General features: G+C 37.4%; 1 protein-coding gene across 5 annotated transcripts in view; it reads left to right on the forward strand.

Moving 5' to 3' along the window:
- shf (Src homology 2 domain containing F) overlaps positions 1 to 23,433 on the forward strand; it is a 143,792-nt gene that overhangs the window by 110,440 nt on the left and 9,919 nt on the right. For 3 of the 5 annotated variants that reach the window (XM_012970180.3, XM_012970181.3, NM_001142104.1), the window contains 2 exon segments: positions 7,036 to 7,207; positions 9,895 to 10,014. The exons of 1 other annotated variant lie outside the window; for it this stretch is intronic. In XM_012970180.3, the coding sequence (XP_012825634.2) occupies positions 7,036 to 7,207; positions 9,895 to 10,014 (292 nt within the window). 5 annotated transcript variants of the gene reach the window in all.

A 23,433-nucleotide genomic window follows, 5' to 3' on the forward strand; every position in this document is an offset into this window, starting at 1 on the left:
TACATATCTGTGCCTGCTGGAACTGGATAAGTTCTTCGCTCTGACTTTTAGATTACTTTGGCAGCAAAAAAAAACCACCTTCTTAGAATGGCCCACTTCCATGCTTGTTAGAGGGGCCTCCGTAATACTTTGTTTCTAACTCCATGATTGGCTAGAAATGGTTTTACATTGGTAGTTTAACATATTTGGTTTGCTTTCAGGACAAATATTTCAAGTGTTTCCTGCCCACTGTAGCCTAGACACCAAGATATTATTGGTGTAGGATGATGAACCATTAACATGAAAAATGGTATTGTGAAAATGTCTGACACACAATTATAGGACACAAACAAAGTCAAATCTGCCCCACTGACTAAATTACGAATATCCATGGTACAAAGATATGTATTCCAGTCATTCATTAGACAAAGTAACATGCTAGTTCATGGTTTTTGCGATAAAAATAGATTTATTTATTTTTTTTGTGTTTTAAAAATGTGAATTTTTCACCATTTATTATGTGTCAAAACCACGAAAACTGCAAATGTAAAAATACGCCAACTAAAAGCTGGTCACGTAGAATTCAGTGGGGGTTGAGTTAGTTAAATTGTAACAATCTTTACTATGGGGCCGAATCACTAAGGTGCAAATCCGATCATTTCTGGTGATCGAAAATGTCCCGAAAACTCTTTTCGTTTCAATACGAAAATTTCTTACTTACAATCCGAAAGTTCTGAAATTTTCATATTGAAATGATTGTTTACATATTGGCTATCTGAAAGTCACAAAAATTTCATATCCAAACGATCGTAAACGGCGCAAAACCCCTTCTGACTTTGGAACTCCAATGCATGATTTGGGAAGCTTTACATACAACTCAATGGCACTCTGCAGCTCCAACCTGGCCAAAAGAAAGTCACAATACTGAAGCTTGAATGAATTCCGAAACTTTCGTACTCGTTGCAACAAATACGATTTTGTTGCACAAATTGTCACACATTTTGTTTCAAAGTATGAAAAAATTGCAGAAAATACGCACAGTTCTAAAATTTAGAAATTTTTTTTTTTTTTCTATTCGTAACCAAACGTACATTGATAAATGAGCCCCTTAATATGCATTTTTTGAGGTTGTGATTTTTTTCATGCGCTTTCAAATGACAGAATTCTTACAAAAAACTAAAATTTGAGGGTTTTGTGTTTTTCGTTTTTGTTCTATCTTTTAATTTGTTCATGCTTTTTTTAATTAGGATCTTTTAATAAATTACTAGACATTTGTGGTTTTTAGAGGAAATTAGTTTATTTGTGGTTTCAAAAACTACAACCACTAAAATGAGAATGTTGATAAATGCGCCTCCACGATGTGCAGACACTTTGTCCACTGCTTTCTTCCTTCCTACCGCATATCTTCCTTCATATATATATTCTTTTTATTCAGAACATTCTCTAAAATACAAAATGCTGTAACTATTTGAAATTTACCATTGACATTATCGTGGCTCCTCACCACTCAAAGATGGCCTGGTCTAAGTAGCATGCATGTTATATCATTCAACTTACGCTATAGCAATTTTCCCCACCTGAATAGTAATTCACATATACATTTTAAATCAGTTTCTCCAGAAATAAGACTCTATTATTGCACACAGGCAAGAGGTTAGGTTAATTATTATCTTTCCAGAACTCTCTGCATATTTGGTGCCTTGAGTGCCCTAGCATATCATGTAAATTAATCCCTTGTCTGCTATTACAGTTTCTACGTGCTGTGTCACATTAATTGCAATCTAACAGCACACATTTCTTCATTCACTCAGTGAGTTGGATAATTTGCACTTCTTATCCTGCAGTTCAGTAATATGCCCATAGACACAGGATTAGGTGTGGTATAGGTATGGTCTATAAGGACACCCTTGTCACAGCCTGCCTTTTGGTATTTAATACACAAAGGACAGAAGGTATATTCTATACAGGTATAGGACCCGTTATCCAGAATGCTCGGCACCAAGGGTATTCTGTATAAGAGGTCTTTCCGTAATTTGGATCTTCATACCTTAAGTCTACTAAAAAAAACAATAAAACATTAATTAAACCCAATAGGATTGTTTTGCATCCAATAAGAATTAATTATATCTTAGTTGGGGTCAAATACAAGGTACTGTTTTATTACAGAGAAAAAAGAAATACATTTTAAAAATCTGAATTATTTGATAAAAATGGAGTCTATGGGAGACAGGCTTTCCGTAATTCGGAGCTTTCTGGATAATGGGTTTCCGGGTAACGGATCCCGTACCTGTTTAGTTTTAGTCAAACATACACAGAATGTAAAAAACCGATACTATACCAGTGGCTCGTGAGCAACATGTTGCTTGCCAACCCTTTGGATGTTGTTCCCAGTGGCCTCAAAGCAGGTGCTTATTTTCAAATTTCTGGTTAGGAGGCAAGTTTTAGTTGCATAAAAAAACTAGTGTAATTGCCAAACAGAGCCTTCTGTAAAAATCAAACCAGTTTCAATTATAAACAGCTACTGGCTGATAGCACCTTGAACAGCCAAGGTGCAGTTCTTCTCCGCATAACGTCTAGGCCAGGGATTCCCAACCTTTTTTACACACTATGATGTAAAAAGTGTTGGTGAAAAGCTCCTTGAAGAAGCTAAATAAGGACTGTGATTGGCTGTTTGGTAGCCCCTTGTGGATTGCTACACTGCAGGAGGCTCTGCTTGGAGAAACTTTGTCTCTGTGCTTCCAAAACTTGTCTCCCAGATTTAAAAACTGGGCACCTACTTTAAGGGCACTGGGACTGGTTTGATCACTAATCTAGGCAAACAAAAGTATCTGAAAAAAATTTGACTCCTCATACTGTAAACAGATCCCAGCTACCAAAGAATGAGCATTATTTCTGAATTCTTCATCAGGTTCATTTGGACCTTGTAATAGTAAAGGGCAGGTCAAAATAAGAAATGGCAGAATCAAAGACCACTAGTGCTATGGCACAATGCCTTGACCAAAATGTCTCTAATTTATGTTAAGCATGTGTTTTAGAGGACAGTTACCGCCCAAAATCCAGAAGAAATTCTGTTTTGTCTGTGGCTTTTTCTCCCAAATGTATGTTATTATTTAAGAGAGATTGTTTTGTTGGCTGGAATGATTCCCTCTGCTGTTGTATTGTACTGATGATACTGTTTGGGTAACTACTGCAATAAAATTAAAATGTTAATGGTGTACTTAACACACATTAACTCTGTATCTGCCTCTCAAGTCAGGGACAGGTTTAAAAGGTGATGGAATATGTTGTGAAACTGCATTAGAGACCATCAATATCTCAATATCCAGAGGGACCGAACAGACAGAAATACTGATGTGATGGCCCGTTAAACAGTAATGTATTCTTGATCGGCGCTGTGTACATAGTAATCCCATGCCCCCTCCAGCATTTTTCTATCGATTTTTGTCATCCCGTGTCACCATTGTACTGATGGGCTTTTTTTCCCCATCAACATTTCAAGATACATTAAAGATTTTACTTCGAGATAATGGCCTTTATTGTCCAAGATATTGTATTGGGATTCGGCAGTAACGGAATGTATCTTAGCGCTCTACTTGATTTCTTTCTCGCCCTGTCCCTCCCCACATTTAATTTTATTCATCTTTGTATTATTATTATTACTATTTGTGCCAGTTTCATCCCTCAATGCACATCTTGCTGTATTGCATTTTATTTTTAATTGGATATGCAAATGCATTTTTATATACATATCCATATGTATAACAATAACTAAATCTTGTGTATCTTGTGTGGTTAGGCTAGCCCATTATCTGCTTACATGTTGCCTTTAATACATTCTTTAGTATCTATGCTGTGAAAATTAGATATTCTACTGCCCATTGCTTTACGTTCTAATCAATATCTAAAGCCTATTCTGCAACATAATTTTGTCTTAAACGATATTTCTTCTATATTCCATTTAGTCCCATTTAAGGACATGAACTCTTTACTGGTAAATCCCTATTCTCAACTTGATATCCACATCTGTTTTAAAGCAGTTCCCTGTCTGTTATTGAGTTTAAGCATAATATGATTTGTACTATCCACTGCATTTGAAAAGATTTTCATCCCAAAAAAAGCAGATATGGTTTGATTCACAGCAGTGACCTTCCATTAAATAAACTAGTATATGTTTTTATTTTTTTTCTCTGTACTAAAAGAAAAAAGCCCTTAAATACTATGTCCTATATTGAAATCAATTATAAATGAACCACAAAATAACAAAACGTAGTATTTCTGTAAAAGTAACAATTTGATTAAAAAAAATAAGTAAAAATGTATATAATTTTGTTCAGGGGAAACTGGAACTGTGGAGGATTTATCTTTTCATATTTGAATATAGGTTTCTAAAGCTACAGTTGATTATGTATTTTTTAAAGGGGAATTATACACCAACATAAGCCCAATCTGTTTGGTGCAAAACATACTAGATTTCTCTGTTTCAAGAATCCAGGCTTCTACCTGTCTTGTGCAGTACAAATCTGGGTTATTTGGAAGCTGAGTAGTAGGAAGTGATTGGCTGCAGTGCTGTAAATAACGGTGTGCAGATAATGGAATTGATAGGTAGCTTCTGTGGGGTCACTGCTCGACGTATAATTGTGATTTAGATACTGCATGTTTGGAGGCTATGGGTAAGGAAGTGTAGGTAAACACTGTGGAGAGTGCAGGGAGCAATGCCAGTGTAGGTAAAGAGTGCCTACCCAGAAGTAAAAGTCTGATATTTCAGTCACCAGTTAGGAGATACAAGAGCCCCCCTGATGCATGGTAAAGATGGAACCTTGGTCCACTAGTGTGGGGAAGAATCCCATTCCAAACATCCTGTACGAGAAATCCAAAACCTGCCAATTTTTGCTGCTTGATGTGGGCTTATGCCCTTATTTATATTAAGCTCAACTGATTTGGCGTACATTAAAGGACAAGGCAATGCAAAATATAATTTTTTTGCCCAATAAAAGAAAACAAAATTCTAAGCAGCTTTGCAATATACATTTATTACAAATTTGTAATGGTTTTTGAGTTATTTGTATATATAATTGCTATTAAACGCAGTGTCTGTCTGTCCTTTCTAATCTCTGCCCTGGTGGCTCTGACTGTTGAAACAATGTAACACAGGGCAGCAGACTGACAGACCTGCCTTGCTGGAGGAGACTGACAGTTGCAACATTGTTTAAAAAGTAACAACCAGGAGTTCAGCAAATGCTGCTTTCAATAGCAATTACATTTACACATAACTTTTAAAGCGCTACAAATTTTTAATTATTTTATATTGGAAAATTGCTTAGTATTATGTTTTCTTTTATTATGCAAAAAATTATTTTTGGGGTTGATATGCCCTTTAAAAATAGATGTGTATTTCTTATTTGAAGGTAACACTTTTTTTAGGCTGTACATTTGAATCACTAATTATAGCCTTCCATGATCATTTTTAAGAATTTCTTCATAGTATTATACATGATTGATGTTGGTACAGTGCACAAATACACACAGACTGACACAACTTCATTCTAACATACCATAGGAAGTGGAATTTCTAGATTCATAGCAACATAATTCACATTCCACAAGTTTTTGTAATACCACATGACATGCACTTCGAATTGCAAACATATTTACTTACGTATTATTATTGCTATCCTTTTTATATCCCTGACATATTGCACAGCACTTTAGGCTGATGCCACAAGTGGCGTTTTTACGCAGCGTATTTTCTAATTCTCTCGGCGGCTGAAAAACGCACAATATCATCATCCATAGAAATAACTTGAAAAGACTCGAAGGAAACCACACAATGCGGAAATACACTAGAAAACGCCTTAGCACGGATTTTTCAAGCATTTGCCGAAATACGCTGTTATTTGCACAGCAAGCTATTCCTATGTATACACAAAGGCAGCTGCCAGACCTAGTGCAAATACGCAGCGTTTTTTACTATTTCGCACTATTAGCACCATGGGAAACGGGATTTGCTACATCACCAGTACTAGGCTGAAAAACGCCATAGTCAGGGGCTGTGTGGCTTGTACGGCGTTTTTAGGCTGAGAAAATACGCAGCGAAAAAACGCCACATGTGGCATCAGCCTTAGAGAGATTATACCTCATACATCAGTCCCTGCCCCAGTAGAGTTTACAATCTAAGATCCCTATCGTGTTCACATGCATGTTTAACCTTCCTGTATCTTTTTAAAGTACAGGTATGGGACCCCTTATCCGGAAACCCGTTATCCAGAAAGTTATGGAAAAATTATGGATTATTATGGAAAGGCCATCTTCCTTAGACTCCATTATAAGCAAATAATTCTAATTTTTAAAAATTATTTCCTTTTTCTCTGTAATTATAAAACAGTACCTTGTACATGATCCCAACTAAGATATAATTAATCCTTATTGGAGGCAAAACTGGCCTATTAGGTTTGATCAATATTTAAATGATTTTTAGCAGACTTAAGTTATGGAGATCCAAATTACGGAAAGATCCCTTATCCGGAAAACCCCAGGTCCCGAGCATTCTGGATAACCGGTCCCATACCTGTACCAGCTCTTCCAAAGATTGTAAATTATTTCTGTGAAGGCAATTACCTCAGATTTGCATTAAATGCTAAGTAACACATAGGACATTGAATACATTTACATTTTAAAGAAATGTACCAAACAATGGTAAAAACATATTTACTTATTACAGTAGCGGTAAAATTTTATAGCTAAGTTACTATGTAAGTACATAACCTGCCATTCTATGTAGCATCTAAGCAGCTTACAATACAATAGTTGATGTATTTAAGTAGTAAACAGAGGACAGATATCATTCTTTGCTCCCTACATGCATATAGACAGGATGGAGAACTTTCTCCTATAGAATAAGTTGCCACTGGGAAATATTTTGCTCCATTTCTGGACAAACAGAGATACATTTCACAGATGTTCTTGTTATAGTGTTACTGGCCCTTTAAGGTGATCTTATGAGCTTACACTCGGTATTCATTTGATGATAGAGTTATAGGTTTTTCTTCTTTCCTTCAGCCCAGTTTGATAGTGCTGATAAAACTGGCATGGCAGCAGCCAAAGAGGACAAACCCAGACACATGCACAGACATTCAGCTGGAAACTTGAAGGCAATCAAGCATCCGAGTGTAGAACACTGCATCTCAGTGGGAGAAAGAATAGATCCTTCCCTACCTTTAGAGAGCCAATTGTAAGTATTATAACAGTTATTTCTGTGTAAAGCCCAAGAATAAAAGCAGCCCTCCTGACAATGCACAGCCTGACTCTCACAGTAAAGCCCCTTATGAAGTATGAAGGGAGCCCGGGAGTAATTAAGGGTGCAGCAGGTTAGCAATCAGATTCTAAATATGAAGTCAGTATAATTACTGTATAAAGGGAAAATAAATATATATTCAACAAATGTAAAATAAAAATCTAGAAGTCACATAACATAATTGAGTTAATATTTCAGAGAGCTGTCTGTTCAACAAACCTGTTTTCGTTTTAATACATTTGGAGCTTTGAAGCCATGATGAATGAATCTTTTACTAAAGACTAGTGCTATGGAATGAGCATTTTCCTGACTTCGGCTAAAAGTATGTGGACACCTCTCAATTATTGGATGTGGCTCTTTAGCCCACACCCATCATTGCCGACACAGGTGCCACTACAGCACACAATAATATTCTTTATAATTTTGTGCTTCCTGCTTTGTGACAACAATGCGGTAAAGGCCCTTTCCTGTTTCAGCTGGATAATAACCCCTTCTACAAAGTAAGGTTCATAAAACATTGGTTTGCATAGATAGGAGTGGAAGAACTTGATTGGCTTGCCCTGCCCTGACTGCAACCCAACTGAACACCTGTGGGATGAATCAGAATGCTGGTGTGAGCCAGGCCTGATTGTCTAGAATCAGTGCCAAACCTCTTACGTATATAAAAGGATGTAGCATATTTCACTGTGCTGAGCCAGACTTGCATGCTTTTAGTTGTTTATAGCACTACTTAGCAACAAGTTGCACACATACTGATTGTAACAATTACAGAAATTTACATTTACAGTTACTATTTCTTAAGTGAGAATAAGCGTATCACTTCCTACTAGACTGTATTTTAATAAACTAATATATAGGATGCTGAAGAGGAAGGTTAGTCCCATTTGCTTACATTTAGGGGTGTTACACAAGTGTTTGCCTGCCTTCCCATACAGTGCCATTTTCATCCGTTCCACCACATGTGTTACACCCATTCCATTGGTGTCTGTACCAATATGTACTGGCATCTTGTGTTCATTAATTACTTCACTGCTGATGCCACACGAGGCGTAGGGCTGATATTTTCGGCAAGTGGAAAATTCAGCCCTACGCCTGCTACTTGTGCCTGCTCGGGTGCAGGCACATGTAGCCGATATACGCATGAAAATGCAAGACTTTGCATTCTTACGCGTTTTCATGCGTATAATCGGCTACCTGTGCCTGCACCCAAGCATATTCCATTCATTCGGGTGCAGGCACAAGTAGCAGGTGTAGGGCTGAATTTTCGCCAAGCGTTTTTCCGCTTGCCGAAAATATCAGCCCTACGCCTCGTGTGGCATCAGCCTAAGGCCTTATTCAGCTCCATATCCAAAGGGCTCCTCCACGTTAAAACTTTTTTGTAAATGTGACTGCAACTGAAAGCAGTATCCTTTTCTGCCCTTTGATTCTGACTTGTAAACCAGTGTAACAGAGTTAGTTTTGAATTGCAACATTGATTTAGGAGTCAGAACCAGGAATATAGAGGATGATATGAACCATCCTTAGTGATGAGTGAATCTGTCCCGTTTTGCTTTGCCATAAAATTCACAAAACAACAAGAAAATTCGCGAAACGACGAACAATTTGGGAAACACATTTGTCACACTTTTTTTTTTTTTTGCCTGCGTCTTTTTTGTCACCCGCGTCTATTTATTTGTCACCCGTGCTTTTTTGACACAAAAAATGTTTTCCTCTGCGAATTTTCACGGGAGTTTCGCAAAACGATTCGCCAATGGTGAAATGCGGAAATTCGCTGCGAATCCATGCCTGGCAAAATTCGCTCATCACTAACCATCCTGCATTCCTGAAACAAAAGTGCAAAAAAAAAATTTTAGCCACAAATACACTTTTTTTTTTTTTGCAATTTTTATAGTACTGCTGTGTGATTGCTTTAGGTACACTGTATATGTAATACCATTGCAGTGCAGTACACAGTGCTTGATGCTACAAAAAGCCATTTTGGAGTACAGTCAGGCATTCTTCTTTGTCTTGTGAAAGCAACCATACATTTGCTTTTATTAGCAATTTTTTTATGTACAGGTATAGGACCCGTTATCCAGAATGCTCTGGACCAAGGGTATTCCGGATTAAGGGTCTTTCCATAATTTGAATCACCGTACCTCAAGTCTACTAAAAAATCAATAAAACATTAATTAAACCCAATAGGATTGTTTTGCATCCAATAAGGATTAATTATATCTTGGGATCCAGTACAAGGTACTGTCTTATTATTACAGAGAAAAAGGCAATCCATTTTAAAATTCTGAGTAGCTTACATTAGAATTACATTTTTCTTTACTGTGCAAGAAAGTTTAATTCTTCTATACATTTCTATAAACAGTTGTGGATTTTAATGAAACTTGCATTTCAGTTAAGTCTGACTAAATATTGTTAATTTAATGAAACTGGCTAGACTTTGTTTTCTGTTCCTTTAGTTGATAACTTCCTGCAGTTTTGTTTGTGTGCTTGGTTGACTAGGTTTAATATAAGAGGTACTGTATCACAGACAAGCATTACATTTACCTGTATGTAGAAATGAGTTGCATTTCAAGGTGACCCTTACAGTTTTAAATTAGGACATACCATTTCAATCGGTTTCCCTCCAGCTGGTACCATGGTGCAATCAGTCGTGCGGATGCCGAGAGCCTCCTGAGGCTGTGTAAAGAAGCAAGTTACCTGGTGCGAAACAGCGAGACCAACAAGATTGACTTTTCCTTATCACTGAAGTAGGTGTCTTCTGTCTTCTAAAACACAGCAAAGGATGCAAAAGGGAACAGCTGTTTAGGAATGTGTTTCTTATTTATTACTAGATTTTCACACCTTTTCATTACTGCCTGCTGTTCCTTATTGAGCAAGTCTGTTGTCTAAATCTTTATTTATGAGGACTGTGCAGTGCAGCAGGTAGAGAACTGTATGGCTACATCACTAAAGAGACAATTACTATAGTATTGATGTATGGTGATGCTTATATGGCATAAGTTGTCCGTTCTTTTGATTATACATATTTATTCATAGACGTGTCCTAATCTGTAGTGGTGTCTCGTGATTTTCTTTTATATGTACCTCTTATTTCATTCTGAACACAGTACAAGTGTTACACAATAATTGCCTGTACCTATATAGCTCTTTTTCTTGTTTCCTAGCTGCATAATGTGTTGGCACTATATACATAAAGGCACATTTCCAAACACAAGTGTGATTTGCAAAAATGGACATATCTGCACGCGTACTGACACTCTTCATTAGGTACTTGCACACACAGTTGCACTTAGCACCAAAGAACTTGTGTTCTATCCATTAGGGCAGACTGGACAAGTGCCCCTACTGACTCCTAGGAGCCGCGGAATTACCGCTATCCTAGACATGCCGATACTTCCAGGGTTTCCAAACCAGTCATTAGCCACTACAGTCTTGTGCCAAGTAGCTTGCATGTTTGTGCAGTTTTTTGGTGCCACACACTTCAGCACGCCAGAAATAATGCCATCTTTACTGTGATACAGTCATATGTGCATTAATGCATGTTTTGGCACATCGCAGGTAACTGCACTAAGATCAACATGTGACTGCAATGATATCTGTTAAAAGGTTGCACTGTGAGGAAAAAACTGGGCAAGTTGAGTCTGAAAACTGCACACTGCAGTTGTAAATGAAACAGATGGAAAAGAATGGGTGCCAGGTAAAGATTGAGTAATGTGTGCATGACTTTAGGTTATTGACAATTAGCAGGGTAGCTGGAAGAAATGGCAGAAATTTTGAGTTTGAATGGTTTGTGCAGTGTTGCAGGTTTGATTGGCACCTTAATATTGAGCTAATGAAAATGTCATGGTATTTTGTAATTTATACACTCCTGCTAGTGATGGCTTCAGAAATATCTCAGCAGTTTTACAAATTTCTATAAAATAAACAGCATTTAGAGTGACCAGTCTGTTCATATCCATATGAAACTACTCATTTCATCAGTAGCTGTATATACTAATGACCCTGGTTCTCCTTTTTCTAACTTGCTTGCTGTTGCTCTTGGTGAGCACATGGATAAAGTGTGGGCGAGTCCTCTTCAGCAAGTAACATAGGGGAAACCATGCTGAAATTATTAAGACTGCTAGGTTTATAGATAAATAAAAAGTAGCAATTTATTACAAATGTGTTTCTTAGTGCTTCCTCAATCCTTTTTTTCTTTATCACATCCATGGCATTCTCTTCCGCTTATCTTCTTTTGCAGCCCCTCTTACAGTTATTTATTCTGCCAGGTTTTTCTACAGCGGAAAAAGAATGCTTATCCGATTGTCACACCAAGCCACTTAGATAAAGGATTCATTTGCTTGTTTCTCAACTCTAAATGGCTTTGTAGCAGCATGCTAGCCTTTAGGGAAGTCTAAATTACTGGCATCCAAAAGTAATGGTCATGTTATAGCTGCTTAGATAAAAAAAGTGGACAAGACAGAAAAGATTTAACAACACGGTTCACATTCAGTCGCTATAACCTATATTTCTAAGGTCATGTTGATAAATGTTACAATAGAAGACTGATAAATCATTTCATACTTAAGGATGTATCTTAATTGTAGGCTCATTTAGAGGTTGCATCTGTTTATTCTGGAAATGTCAATATCAAGTGTTTTGGGTTTTTTTTTTTTTTAATAGTTGCAATAACTTAATATTAAGCCAGATGTTCATATTCTTTTTATTTCTTTTACATTGGGAACCCCATAAAACAAAGTGTTTAAGTGAGGAAGGGAAACAGACTTACTGTAAAGGCTTTCAAACTGAGTATGCAGATATATTCCTGCTATTGCACAAGGCAAGCCTGGATTAGCATCCTTAATTAGGGTCAAAATGTTAATTGTCCTTATAATATCCAAATGTATTTGTATTTTGTGACATTATATAATTGCTACAGTATACTTTCTTCCCTTGCTACTGGTTTTGACTAAAATGAAATACACCACAATAGGCAGCAGCTTTCACAATTCTGGTTCAAAAGTCCGAGCCAGCAGTGCCAAGAATTGGAAGGAGCAAATACAGTTTTCAATAGCAAGTATATTTGCAAATAACTTTAAAATAACTGACAATTCGTAATGAATGTAAAATGAAAAATTGCTTAGAATTCTATTTCCTTTCATTGGGAAAAATGTGCCTAATGACATTAATATGAAATTAATATAAAATATAAAATGGATAGTAGAAAAATTGCAGTTAGCCTTTTTTAAATTAGCTTTTGTTTGTATCTCTCCTGTGACTCTGTACACATTTCGTATAGCCACTGGCATTTTGTCACAGTCCATAATAGCTACAGCATACTTTCATAAATCCACTAATATGCCTATGGGAATTTGATCCAAACAGGGATTTTGTCATTTAAGTTAGCCTCTGCTAGGTGGGAGAAAGATACTTGCTCAACCACCCTTGTTTTACTGTGCAGTATTGTTGTATTTTATAATCAGTTCTTTTTTTTTTTTAAGCATGTTAAACAGCAAAGGAACAACTGCTCAAACAAGTATAGCTGGTGTTGATGTTGACAGGTAGAACTTGTGGTACAGCATTACATTTTAAGGGGTCATTTTACATACACTTTTTACATATTAGTGGCTTGCATACTGACTGTGGAATGAAAAATGATGCTATAGGTATAAGGGTCATCTAAGGTTTTTCTTGGTAATGTTATTATTAATTTATATAGCACTGACAAGTTTACTCAGCCCTTTATATAGATTATACATCATTTGCATCAATCCCTGCCCCAGTGAAGCTTACAGTCTAAGGTCCCTATCACATTCATATACACAGTAGGATCAGTTTAATTAGTAGCCATATAATCTGCCTGTAAGTAAGCTGTGCAGCCACGTGGAGAACCTACAAACACTGTGCTCAAGGAGGAGGAATTGAACAGAAGATGCAGTGCTACCCACATGTCACCATGTTTACAATTGCACAGACTTCTTGGCAATTCATCACCTTATTGCAAAGTTAAGCTGGCCATAAACAGGCAGATTTCAGCTGCCGATTCGGGTCCTTCAGAACAATTCGCCAGCTTATATGCATGTGTGTGGGCACCCCCGATGAGCCTACCCAACTGATATTTGGCCTACAATTGGCCAGATCTTGATCAGGCAGGTTTGAATTACTGTTGGACTGCATTGGCTCATTGATGTGGTCCTCGGTCCGACAATGTCTATTCCTGCCATTGTAATTTGATTGTTTGGCACAATCGTATTAGCCTGATATTGACCACAGGTGAGCATATTGGGAGAAGATCTGCTTATTTAGCAACCATGCCAAACGACTGAATCTTACTGTGTATAGCCACCTTTACTAATATATACCGGCCCTGGTATTTAGGTGTAGAGTTCCTTTCTGATCCTCATATGCACAGTGCCTTGCAGAAATACAACAGACCATGGACCAAGGTTACTGAATAACAAAACCTACGTTTTTCAAAGCCCAGAAAATTATTTTTAGGGAAAATAACTGAAGCTTGGGCAAACGCTAATCTTTTAGCAGATAATGATCCGAAACCAGGGGCGTAACTATACAGAGGAAGCAGACCCTCCAGTTGCAGGGCAGCCCAGGAATGTAGAGGGCCCAGTAAGGTCCCAAGTAAATGAGCAGTTTTAATATATCTTGGTAGAAATGGTCAACTTAGCAATGTTTTGGGGCCCTAAATTGAATTTGCTGTGCAGCCCAGTAACATTTAGTTGTGACACTGTTTCTAACACAAGTTTACAAGTTACAATGGAGTGGATCAAGAACAAAAGGGTTAAATGCCCTCCAAACTTTGATCTCAATCACATTGAGAATCTGTGGCATTATTTATGTGTTATATTTCCATGGTTTGCAAGCATCATCCTTACTCTGAAAGACTTATTGCTGCAGAGGTTAGGGGCGTTTCTGGCTCCTGTGATGCTGCCCCCGGCACTTACCTTACAGCACCAGAAGGGGTCCAGGCGGGGCCATATCGCTAGTGTAGAGCAATTGCGCTGTGTGCACTAGCAGAGACAAATTTACATTTTAAAAAAAAAATGGAAATTCAGCTCTTAAAGTTACCAGGAAAGGCTTTTCACCACCCCTGGTAACTTCGGGACGCTGCCATATCTGATGGTATGAGGTGGCTCTATCATATACTACAGTGTGACAGTTAAATACTTACGCAAACACAGCATTTCATTTTGTTAATCTTTATTTGTATAAAGATATATTTGTAAATTCTATATTTGTATTCTAACAAAACAATATCACCTTAAAAAAACTAATACTGAGCATATTACAGAAAACATAAATTCATTTAGGGTTTGCTTTTAAGTAAAATAACAAGATTGCTCAAGGGTACGAATGCATTTGCAAGGTACTGCCTATAGGTAAGTATGTGTCTCTATTTCAGAAGGGATGCACAATTAGCTGACTTCTGCTAGAAATTGTATTCGGTTATATTTAGGAAACTTTCTCTATTTTAAATCTTCCCATTGTTCTTGCCTAATGAACAATTTAGAGATGACTGATGGTGTTTCTGTTGCAGGGCGCAGCTTGCAAAACAGTCCTGCTTCTAAAAATTACATACTGCAAATGTACAGTACTTGCTCACAAAATGAAGTGACTTTCAGGGTAATTTTCTGCTTCTATTGCAACATGATAATCTGTACTAGATGTGGATCCTTGAACTCTGGATGACTATGATATCTTTGAACTGTTGTTAGATAAATGTAGTCTGTGCTTTGCATTCATGGTAAATCACTTCTAAATTGTGTCTCTGATTCTTTTAACAACTTGATGCTCTATATGCCTCATCAATTTTCTTTTCTGGTAAAGCCCTACAGCATATACACTTTCAATAACCTTGCTTCAGTTACATGTTATTTTTTTGTCCTTGACAGAAGAGAGGGAAGGTTTTACTATAATATACTTTGCGGTGTTTTAAAATTATAGAAAACTCTGCAGCTGCTGATTGCCTACTATTTTCTTTGGTCACATTCTGCCATCTTAGTGCAATGTTGGGTTAGCATTCTTTTCTTAAAACTGTAAAGGTGCTATAAAAGGAAAATTATACCCTATGTAATTTGGACTGTTCTGTCTTCTATAGATGTTATTTATGCGCATAGTTGTGTTTTTCATGCAAGTAGGAGCAGCAAATGCTTTATAAGATAAGATGAAATCTTAGTCAACTGGTCTGCCCAAAGCAGCCTATGTATAAGTGCCTGTATTTGCCAAGTAAGAACCTACTAAAACTGTACTTAGCACTGTAATTATAAAATGTTTTCCCCAAACCAAGGCTGTAAAAAATATAAAATGGGTAGCCTGCAAGTAATGACTTGTTTTAATTGCTCTAATTCTTTATTGTATTGCTAAGGCTTAGGCTAATGGCTACATGTGCCTGCACCCAAGTGTATTCAGTGCTTTCAGATGTAGGCAAGCGTTTTTAAGCTTGAAAATTCGCTACGTGTGGCATTAGCCTAAAGGTTTTCATTCCTTTTTTGCCCTCTGTCATACTGCCCAGTAGCATCATAGTAATTTAGGCCGCCAACTCTTACCTTGCAAGGAAACTTCAGGTGGCTGTGATTTACATGATTGCTGGTGGGAAAACATTTTTAAGAGATTAGCCACCCGTGGTAGAAAAGATTTCTCTCCTCAGATGACTTACTGACTGAAGGGTTGTATAGGAACAGGTAATTTAAAAGCAAACTGTCCAAAAAAAAAAAAAGGGTGTAATGGGGTTAATACAATGGGGATGAGAAGAGGGAAAAATGCAAGAGGAAGAATGAGAGCAGAAGAGAAGATGTAAAATTTGGGACATGAAGTACAGATGAGGAGAAAGTGTTTTATCTTTAGGCATGCAGTTATATAATGTAACGAGCACATAAAAAGCAATTTCCAAGGGGGATGAAATGAGTGCAGAAGGAAAAAGGTAGGGAAGTGGGTATCTTTCACTGTATATGTACTTTCATTGCTTGTTCCTACTGCTGCTCACTGTTTATCATGTACTTGGGATATGGGTATTTACTGCTTCTCACTGGGATACAGTGGAGGAAATAATTATTTGACCCCTCACTGATTTTGTAAGTTTGTCCAATGACAAAGAAATGAAAAGTCTCAGAACAGTATCATTTCAATGGTAGGTTTATTTTAACAGTGGCAGATAGCACATCAAAAGGAAAATCGAAAAAATAACTTTAAATAAAAGATAGCAACTGATTTGCATTTCATTGAGTGAAATAAGTTTTTGAACCCTCTAACAAAAAAAGACTTAATACTTAGTGGAAAAACCCTTGTTTGCAAGCACAGAGGTCAAACGTTTCTTGTAATTGATGACCAAGTTTGCGCACATTTTAGGAGGAATGTTGCTCTACTCCTCTTTGCAGATCATCTCTAAATCCCTAAGGTTTCGAGGCTGTCTCTGTGCAACTCTGAGCTTGAGCTCCCTCCATAGGTTTTCTATTGGATTAAGGTCCGGAGACTGACTAGGCCACTCCATGACCTTAATGTGCTTCTTCTTGAGCCACTCCTTTGTTGCCTTTGCTGTATGTTTTGGGTCATTGTCGTGCTGGAACACCCATCCACGACCCATTTTCAGTTTCCTGGCAGAGGGAAGGAGGTTGTCGTTCAGGATTTCACGATACATGGCTCCGTCCATTTTCCCGTTAATGCGAATAAGTTGTCCTCTGCCCTTAGCAGAAAAACACCCCCAAAGCAAAATGTTTCCACCCCCATGCTTGACGGTGGGGACGGTGTTTTGGGGGTCATAGGCAGCATTTTTCTTCCTCCAAACACAGCGAGTTGAGTTAATGCCAAAGAGCTCTATTTTGGTCTAATCAGACCACAGCACCTTCTCCCAGTCACTCACAGAATCATTCCGGTGTTCATTGGCAAACTTCAGACGGGCCTGCACATGTGCCTTCTTGATCAGGGGGACCTTGCGAGCCCTGCAGGATTTTAATCCATTGCGGTGTAATGTGTTTCCAATGGTTTTCTTGGTGACTGTGGTCCCTGCTAATTTGAGGTCATTAACTAACTCCTCCCGTGTAGTTCTAGGATGCTTTTTCACCTTTCTCAGAATCATTGACACCCCACGAGGTGAGATCTTGCGTGGAGCCCCAGAGCGAGGTCGATTGATGGTTATTTTGTGCTCCTTCCATTTTCGAACAATCGCACCAACAGTTGTCACCTTCTCTCCCAGCTTCTTGCTAATGGTTTTGTAGCCCATTCCAGCCTTGTGCAGGTCTACAATTTTGTCTCTGACATCCTTGGACAGCTCTTTGGTCTTTCCCATGTTGGAGAGTTTGGAGTCTGCTTGATTGATTGATTCTGTGGACAGGTGTCTTTTATACAGGTGACTAGTTAAGACGGGTGTCCTTAATGAGGTTGACTAATTGAGTAGAAGTGTCTAACCACTCTGTGGGAGCCAGAACTCTTAATGGTTGGTAGGGGTTCAAAAACTTATTTCACTCAATGAAATGCAAATCAGTTGCTATCTTTTATTTAAAGTTATTTTTTCGATTTTCCTTTTGATGTGCTATCTGCCACTGTTAAAATAAACCTACCATTGAAATGATACTGTTCTGAGACTTTTCATTTCTTTGTCATTGGACAAACTTACAAAATCAGTGAGGGGTCAAATAATTATTTCCTCCACTGTACACAGTAAGTATTCATTGCTTCTTGCTGTATATCATGTAGTTGGGATTTGGGTCTTTACTTCTTCTCACTGTATACATTGCCAAAAAAAAACCCCCAAGAGGTCCCCCCCAAAACCCTAGTTACATCACTGGTCAATGGTCAGACAGATACTGCTTTCAATTGCAGTTGCATTCTGAAATGACTTTTAACCACACATTTTTAATCTATAAATGAAAGTTGCTTAGAATTGAATTTTCATTTGCTATAGAAGATTTTAAATAATCGTTGTTCATGCTGTCCGACTTGAATTTTTTTTTTATTTCTAACAGTGAAGTTTAACTATTCCATTAAATAAAATGCCTTTAATTTTAGGAGTAATTTAATTGTTCTGACTGTACAAGAATATACCAGGTTAAATATTAATACTGTACAAATAAATAAAACCCAAAATATATTGTTAGGGGAGACCTATAGGCAGTTTCCATTCCCATGAGACAGCAGAACAGATATTGTACTGCTGGAAGTATCAGAAAGTATGACCTCTAACTGGATACATATGGTAGACAAAGTCCGGCTTGGGTTAGGAGATCAATGAGCTAAATTGCTAATTTTGAAAAGTCTTACACACACACACACACACACACACACACACACACGATCATGTCAGAATAATGTAAAAACCTGAGAATATGGCCAGTGTTTGGCTGCTCTAATTTGCACCATTGTTACTAACAGGCCTCTGCAGCCCACTATTACAGCTAGGTGACTTAAAAGCTAATGTTATTTTTCCACATTTAGTTTTTGGCCACATATTAACTCTATAATTGTACATAATTTATGTAATTTTGCTTTTAGGCTTTATCAATAAATCACAGTCTTTAGAATACCTTGTTATGGCATTAGCTGAAATTATCCAACAATATTTTAGACAAAAAGCAATAGAAAATGCTTATTAGAATGTTTGCCAGCTTTCAGATAAAAGCTTTTAAATAATTCCATGGAGGCTTCTTACAAGAAAAAAAATGTCCCTTTCAGGCAATGGCAAATAAATTATATATGATTACAACATGGCTTTCAGGAATATATATTAGCAGAACAAATGTGCTACTATAAAATCCATGTATCTACTGGAAAGTCTGCTTTTATACTTTAACAAAATGCTTTCAGTTATTATGTGTTGTAATGACAAGGAACTAATATGTAATTACTACTAATAAATTGCTTTCTGACTTGCATTTTTAAAAGGCATTTTGTTATTCTAGAAGAGTATAGCAAGTGAAGGATAGCTGAAATAAACCATATTTGTTGCTCCCTTATTCCTACCCTGTCTCTTATATAAAGAGCAGTGTGCCCCGGTATTGCCCTTATTATAACACTTTCCTGGCAGACTGTTATTTGAAAAGTGTCCTCTCCAAACAGTACACCCTTAGTAAAAGCATTCTCACTGGAAGTCCTGGCAGTGACATCAGTCCCTTATAAAAATATGCTTCTTTTTGCATGGAATCAGCCAATTAATGCTGTTGAACCTGCTTTGCAGATAACATATAAACTATTTAGAATACTATGGACTTGGTACACAATTGCTGAGGAATGTTGTTCATGATTCACATAGAAACACACCTCTTCAAAGGTGCCACTGACTAAGATTCAGCAATAATTCTTGCAGATGAACTATATAATTTAGAAAAGAAAACAGGGAGAAGCAATGAAATAAATGCAGAAGTTTGTTACTGGCATCAGTGGCACCACAAGCAATGCAGTTTATAACGAGACAGGGGCATGCCGCCCCTGTGTTTGTGCCGCCCTAGGCCCGGGCCTTTGTGGCCTCACCACAAATCCAGGCCTGGGTTAGAGGAGGAGAAAACAGTAGTAGAAATATAATCTAGATCATATAATCTGGAGTTCTGAGCTGAAGGGTGTTTGTGATATCTGGGGCAGTAGAGGAATATGAATTTCACATAAAAGAAGGATCCCCAACCTTTTTTTTTTACTTGTGAGCCACACAAGCATGAAAAGAGTCCTTTAGGGATGCCAAATAAGGGCTGTGATTGGCTATTTGGTAGGCCCATGTGGACTGCTAGCCTGCAGGAGGCTCTGCTTGGAGTAAAACTGTGTCTCTGTGCTTCCAAAATGATCTCCAAGCCAGAGATTTAAAATTTGGCACCTACTTTGAGACCACTGAGAGCAACATGTTGCTCCTGAGCCACTGGTTGGGGTATCACTGCCACAAACCAACATTTACATTAAACTCATCAGATCAAGAGCTGTTACTCAGTTTTGAATTATCTCTCAAAGCAGCTCATGGGATTTTATTGGTGGGTATGTGTTTGCCCTTAATAAGTTGATGAAGATGTCAAAAAGTGACCATTTGCGTGAGGCATAGGAGATAGGTAGAACAGGTAAGCTTATATCTTATCTGAACTCTGTACATAGCCATGTTGAATAATAATGCAAAGATATTAATGTAATATATTTTGTGATAAGGTGTTATGTATTTTACACCACCCTTATAATTTTTCTGCCGTGCATCTTCTGTAAACATCTTTTGTACAAAGCTTGGTGTTAATCAGATTTTGCACTTTTCCCTTCACTTCTCACCAGTGTTGCAAATGTTTAAGAAGCAAAAATTGAGAGGAAAAAAGCCTGTGGCTTTCTGTAGAGACTCAAATTAAAAGCAACAGGACCATTAGCCCGTCAGATGAAATCAGCAGAGGTGGCATTACCCAATGTCACTGGCTTATCGCTTCCCGAGCTATTCTAGCTGCTACAGGCTTGAATAATGCTTACTCACTGACTTATAAAGAATTGGTTATTACATCTAATGGAATTAATCTGTGTATGTGCCAAAAGGACTGAGAGGAGCAGAGGAAGCTCAGAGATAATGAGAGTATGGAGGGGAGGAGGACAAGTGACACTGATGGATACACTGGTGATAAAAAACAGAGGAGACTGTGTATATAAAAAGGGCTATCTAAAAATGAATATCATACTAAGATTGTGTGTGTGTGTGTGTACCGATCCACAGTCCGTGCAGTGTGCAACTTTAAAACTTGTTGCTTGCAAAAGATATATTTATTTACAGTGTAATAGATGTTTTCATGTTCCAGTATGCTGTAGTTCTGTTTAGTGAAAATAAGGACAGAAGGCGCATATATAGAGCAGAAATAAGCACAGAAGCACATATATAGATCAGAAATAAGCACAGAAGCGCATATATAGAGCAGAAATAAGCACAGAAGCGCATATATAGATCAGAAATAAGCACGGAAGCACATATATAGAGCAGAAATAAGCACAGAAGCACATATATAGATCAGAAATAAGCACAGAAGCGCATATATAGAGCAGAAATAAGCACAGAAGCGCATATATAGAGCAGAAATAAGCACAGAAGCGCATATATAGAGCAGAAATAAGCACAGAAGGCTCGTATACAGAGCAGAAATAAGCACAGAAGCGCATATATAGATCAGAAATAAGCACAGAAGCGCATATATAGAGCAGAAATAAGCACAGAAGCGCCTATATAGAGCAGAAATAAGCACAGAAGGCTCGTATACAGAGCAGAAATAAGCACAGAAGCGCATATACAGTGGAGGAAATAATTATTTGACCCCTCACTGATTTTGTAAGTTTGTCCAATGACAAAGAAATGAAAAGTCTCAGAACAGTATCATTTCAATGGTAGGTTTATTTTAACAGTGGCAGATAGCACATCAAAAGGAAAATCGAAAAAATAACTTTAAATAAAAGATAGCAACTGATTTGCATTTCATTGAGTGAAATAAGTTTTTGAACCCCTACCAACCATTAAGAGTTCTGGCTCCCACAGAGTGGTTAGACACTTCTACTCAATTAGTCAACCTCATTAAGGACACCTGTCTTAACTAGTCACCTCCTATCAGTAGGATTTTTTTTGTTTTTTTTCAAGTTTTTTCAAGAACAATTCTTTCAACACCAGTTTTTATGATTTAACACCTTTTTACATGTAAAAAAAATCATTACAAGCTTTATGAATATGCACATTTTTACACACAGAATGGGGTAGTAAAAAGCAGTACTGTAATTTGCAATTCAGTTAACAGCTTTCTAAATAGATCCTTAGTACTGTTGACAATACCCACACTGTCCTCTTATAATGTGCACCCCTGCATGTACTGCTCAGGCTTAAACTGAGAAACACAGTGGGAAAAATAAAGTTCTAAAAAGTTAACTGCAAATTAGACATTCAGAAATATACACATTTATAGCAACGTAGTGTATACCATGTAATAGCAGAACCTATTCAGCTGAATTTTCTGTAAAACACGAAAAAGTGAAGAGGGTGCTCCAGCCCCATTTACTGTGCCTTAACAAATATACAGACATTGATAATTCAAAGTAATGGATAGTCTTTTAGCGAGAGCATTGGCATGCTGAAGTGATAAAGAATGTGACACACATCTTGAGACAGACAGAGATAACAAATGCAGACGCCACACACGTAGCTTGTACAACAACATGATATTTTATCTTCTTTTTAAGATGAAATGTCAGTTAAATGCCAAAAGTTCCACTTGTGCAAGCTCATTATAGACAGAGGACATGAAATGTCAGGAGTAGAAAATGAGCCGGATACCTGGGGGGGATTTACTGACTCACAGAACCATAGAAAATGTATCTGCACTAAATGATATTTCAGCAGGAAGTTCCTGCCACTTATAATGGTGAATCATACCTATGTTGTCACATTAATGTAAAATGTGGACATTAGCATTGCCACTGCAACATCAGCTTGACTTGCACTAATGAATATTCCACATTTAATGACTGCATTTTCTACAATTCAAAGTCTTTGTTATGTAAAACTGAAGTGACATGTCGCAGGGCATGTATAAGGCTGACTTTATACATTAACAGTTTGCACATAGACAAGGTCCCTAAATTATACATTTGGTTTCGCAAGCAAAGCAGCATATGTCTGTTTCAATCAGAGATGTATATGTATTAAAAACAGATAGAAACCACTAAATGCATTATTTGAGTTTTTAGTGAATTGGCAACACAACCTAATTATTTCCATCTACATTAAGAAGAATTTTGACCCCCAATTCTGCCCATCTGGGCATGGAGGCCGAATTGGGGCGGGCATTTTAGCAGATTTTCCTGCAATGCTGTCGGATTACATTTTCAAACAGCACAGATAATTTGTGATCTCCCGATGCACCTTCCAGCCAGTGTATGGCTACCTTTACACTGTGTCTAATTATAAAAAGAGGAGATTCATTCTTTCTAGCAACTTTTAGACATTTTGTATGGAAAACTAGATATTTATATTTACTTCCTCTTGTTCAGGTGCTCATCCATTCATCTCCTTTAAGATGAGAACAATAACTTCTATAATCACATGATTGTGAGAAATTACTGCTAAACATGACATTTTCACCTCCTATGTGGAAAGATCATTTCTGTGTTCTGCTATATATTGATTGGGGTGGATGTAATATTTTAACAGGGGAAGACTGCATTGAGCCTATAAAGTGGTTATTTCTATTGATCTGCTT

Source organism: Xenopus tropicalis, chromosome 3, assembly GCF_000004195.4.
Source record: "Xenopus tropicalis strain Nigerian chromosome 3, UCB_Xtro_10.0, whole genome shotgun sequence".
NCBI classification, from domain to species: Eukaryota; Metazoa; Chordata; class Amphibia; order Anura; family Pipidae; genus Xenopus; species Xenopus tropicalis.